We start from the raw sequence: 3,536 nt of genomic DNA, 5'->3' as shown, positions 1-3,536 counted from the left end.
CTCTTGCTCTCTGTAAATAAAGCAAAGCCACTTCCTCGTCCGACATTAAACAGAGCCCGACAGAGGAGGGAGGGGCGGGGCGGCTGTCGCCGTGCAGCGCTTCARSAGCTGTCCTGCGTCTGACCTCAAAGTGCACAAGCTTCAAACTTCAGCGTTGGCTGCGATTTTGAAGCTGAAATCGCGTTCGGTGTGAACGCAGCATAAATCCACATAAGGCTGCATGGCCACTGTGTGTCTCCCTCCCTCCAAACTGAGACACTTTGCTGATGAGCTGGCCCCAGTCTTCACAGGTTTCTTCAACTCTTCTCTGGAGTCATATCACATCCCAGCCTGTTTCAAGTCCTCCAGCATCGTCCATGTTCCCAAGAAGCCACGTGTCACAGGACTCAATAGGCCTGTGGCTCTTACATCTGTAGTCATGAAAACCTTTGAATGTTTGGTTTTATCCCACCTGCGAATCCTGTTCATTGACAATGGCAATAAAACTGATCCTGATTATTTCTACATTTATCTGACTTATTTAATTTTATTTATTGTTTTGATCGTCCTGCAGGCTCTGAGAGAAATAGGGATGGGTACCGAATTCGATACTTTTTAAAGTACCAACTGAATTCTGTTGGTACTACCGAGAACCTATTCACGTAACATCAAATGGTACAATGTTTCGGTACCTAAACGGATAATTGCGATCGTATTGGTGTAAGAGTGGGTGATTTTCCATGCTTGTCATAAACRCAGCATTGCGCAAGAGCGTAATGACGTCAGCAGCCGCTGGTTCAGTAAACAGAGTTCAGTCTGAACGTAGCTTGAAAGCCTCGMAGCTCCTGGAGTAAAACTCACCGAACAGACCACCTCTGAATTATCTGGTGGATTAACTATCTGCTGAACATGACGTTTGCTTGCTCAAAATAAATAAAGTACCGCCACTTTCTTTATTTCATCCACCATTAAACAGAGACCGGCAAAGGAAAACAACAGAGGAGCTTCCCGACAGTCCGAACGCATCTGACCTGAAAGAGCACAAGCAGCCAGCTTGAAGCGTTGGACGCGTTTTGGATGCTCAAAATTTAGCTTGATTTAGCTTTTGTTTATTTTAACTCAATCCTCTTTTGCTTATTTGATTTAAACTTATTTGCCTTCCATGGACCTCCATCACACAATTTTTYTAGCGAGAAAATGACATCAATAGATATACATGGAGCTGGACTTTAATTTGTGCAATAAGACAAAACAGTCACGTTGTCTTCAAGAGTTTTCACCTTAAAGAAATTAAACAACTGATGTTACAATACAAAGAGTTGGATGTTGTCTTGATATTTGTTAAATTTCATATCTTGATAAATATGTTAAATAAAATAAAAAAAGTTGATAATTTAAAAAAAACCACACAAAGTACCGAAAATTGGTACCATTAAGTACCGGTACCGATTCCCAGGTACCGAATATTGGTACCGAATCGATTCAAATGTCAAAAAGTAACCATCCCTAGAGAGAAAATTAATTTGAAGCTGAGTTTTTGAAAAAAAAAAAAATCATTAGATTGCTCTAAACGTCTGTAAACCTGCAAAATGAGGGAAAATCTGTGTAAATTAGACATTCTGTTCATGTGAGCAGCTGTCAGCACCTGTCATCCTCCAGAAGCATGACGGAGCGTGTCTGAGCCAATGCTTTTTTTTTTGACAATGATCAGCTGACTGATCATTGTCAAAAAAAAAGAGCATTGTATTTAAATCAGCTGACTGATTTAAATACACCTTAACATTCATGAGGTGTTTTACATTGACAGTTTATGGTTGAGTGTGGGCGTGTAGAGGGTAGAACCTGAGGCGGGACCTCGTGCGCAAACTCTGAGGTGCAGCTGTGATCTATAAAAGAAAGGTGTGCAGAAACATGCGTATGCATGCTTTTATAAATCTGAAATTTTTTTTTGGCGTACGCCATTTTCGCCTTTTGGCCGTACGTTCACTTTTAGTATGGTTTCCACGCAAAACTTTATAAATCTGACCCTGACTGAAAAAACCTAACGGAGTTAGAGACAGCTTTGTCTTTGCTAAAGTCCAGCAGTGGCAGCCATCTTGAATCAGGTCGACTCCTAACATTCATGTTTGAAGCAAAGATTTTGGCCGACCTGTTGGAGCTCAAGTATAAGTTGGGGATGACTGTCAGCTACTGCAAAACTGCTGTTTTTGTTGTCTGTTAGCTAAATATCTGATGAGCCAGTGGATGTGTTTTAATGAAAATCTCAGAATGCAGTCATTAGAAGCACTTCAAAAACCAACAACCTTTCAAAGTCAAGCCAGTGGCCGACAGCTGATCCACTTCAGAAAACCAATAAATGTCTGTAACTCAGTCAGGCTGACAGATATGGAGCTAAAATATGGTGTGGCAGTAGCTAACAGTAATCCCAACACACTGAACTCTAACAGATTGTGTACAATCTGACAATGTTGTTTGTGACAGAGTCACATGTTGTTTTTAATTTGTGACCAAAAATATTTACACTGCATAATTTTTCACAATAAAAGTCAGTCAGTGTCAAGCTGCATCTTTTTTGGTGGTTAAATGTTTGTATGACTACATCTGCCAAAAGTCTTACCAAGAAAGTTTTTTTTAATTTAATGTATGAAAAAATCTGAAACGGGATAAATGTAACAGAAAAGCAGTTCAAACTCATCTTCTTCCTTACACACGGTTCCTAACCGAAATGCTCAATATATCGTGATATCGTGATATTGATTTTAGACCATATCGCCCAGCCCCACTCCTCGTCACTGTTGGACACGTACGCACCAGAAACATGGAGTCCAGGTGAGTCTGATGCTGCTGCTGGGCGGACTGAGACCTGGGAGCCTCTGAGCCCTGCTGCTTGACGTTTACAAGCATCTGAGCCTCTGACCAGTCCCTCCTAAATGACACACAGCTGGTTTCTGGTCCAGGTCCTGGTCCAAGTCCACTCCTGTGAATAAAATCAGTGTTGATGCTGAGCTGTGGCGTGGAGCAGAGTAGTGGACAGGTAGAGGTGGGACTCTCACCTTTGAGTGATTTTAGAGGGAGGGGCTCCCTCGTCTCTGTCCTCACACTGATCCATGCTTCTGAATTCACTGAATCCACGTCAGCTCACACACTTTCTACCTTCACCTGCAAAGGAAACAATGACAAAACTTGGATCAGTGCTTGGACCAATCCTCTTTACTTTGTATTTGCTTCCTTTAGGTAAAGTTATTAAACAGCATGAGATAAATTTCCATTGTTACGCTGATGATACTCAGTTATATTTATCCATGAAACCTGATGAATCCAACCAGTTACTTAAACTACAAGCATGTCTTACAGACATAAAAACATGAATGGCTCTTAACTTTCTGCTTCTAAACTCAGATAAGACAGAGGTTATGGTTTTTGGACCTGAACAGCTTAGGAATAAACTCTGCAGCCTTTCACTTCCTCTGAATGGCATTAATAATTACTTAATAATCTTGGTGCTATTTTTGATCCGGATGTCTTTTAACCCCCACATTAAAAATGTTACCAGGACC

The 3,536-nt window shown here is 41.1% G+C and overlaps 1 protein-coding gene across 1 annotated transcript in view; it reads right to left on the bottom strand.

The window, feature by feature from the left end:
- LOC106535032 (uncharacterized) overlaps positions 1-3,536 on the bottom strand; it is a gene marked incomplete at its 3' end in the record, with an annotated part of 17,993 nt that overhangs the window by 5,065 nt on the left and 9,392 nt on the right. The window contains 2 exon segments of the mRNA XM_014031902.1: positions 2,791-2,956; positions 3,033-3,138. Of these exon segments, the coding sequence (XP_013887356.1) occupies positions 2,791-2,956; positions 3,033-3,088 (222 nt within the window).

The sequence above is a fragment of the Austrofundulus limnaeus genome, unplaced genomic scaffold, assembly GCF_001266775.1.
Source record: "Austrofundulus limnaeus strain Quisiro unplaced genomic scaffold, Austrofundulus_limnaeus-1.0 Scaffold1345, whole genome shotgun sequence".
Classification (NCBI taxonomy): domain Eukaryota; kingdom Metazoa; phylum Chordata; class Actinopteri; order Cyprinodontiformes; family Rivulidae; genus Austrofundulus; species Austrofundulus limnaeus.
Note: the sequence above shows the minus strand (reverse complement) of the source record. Positions and strands in the feature narration are given on the sequence as shown.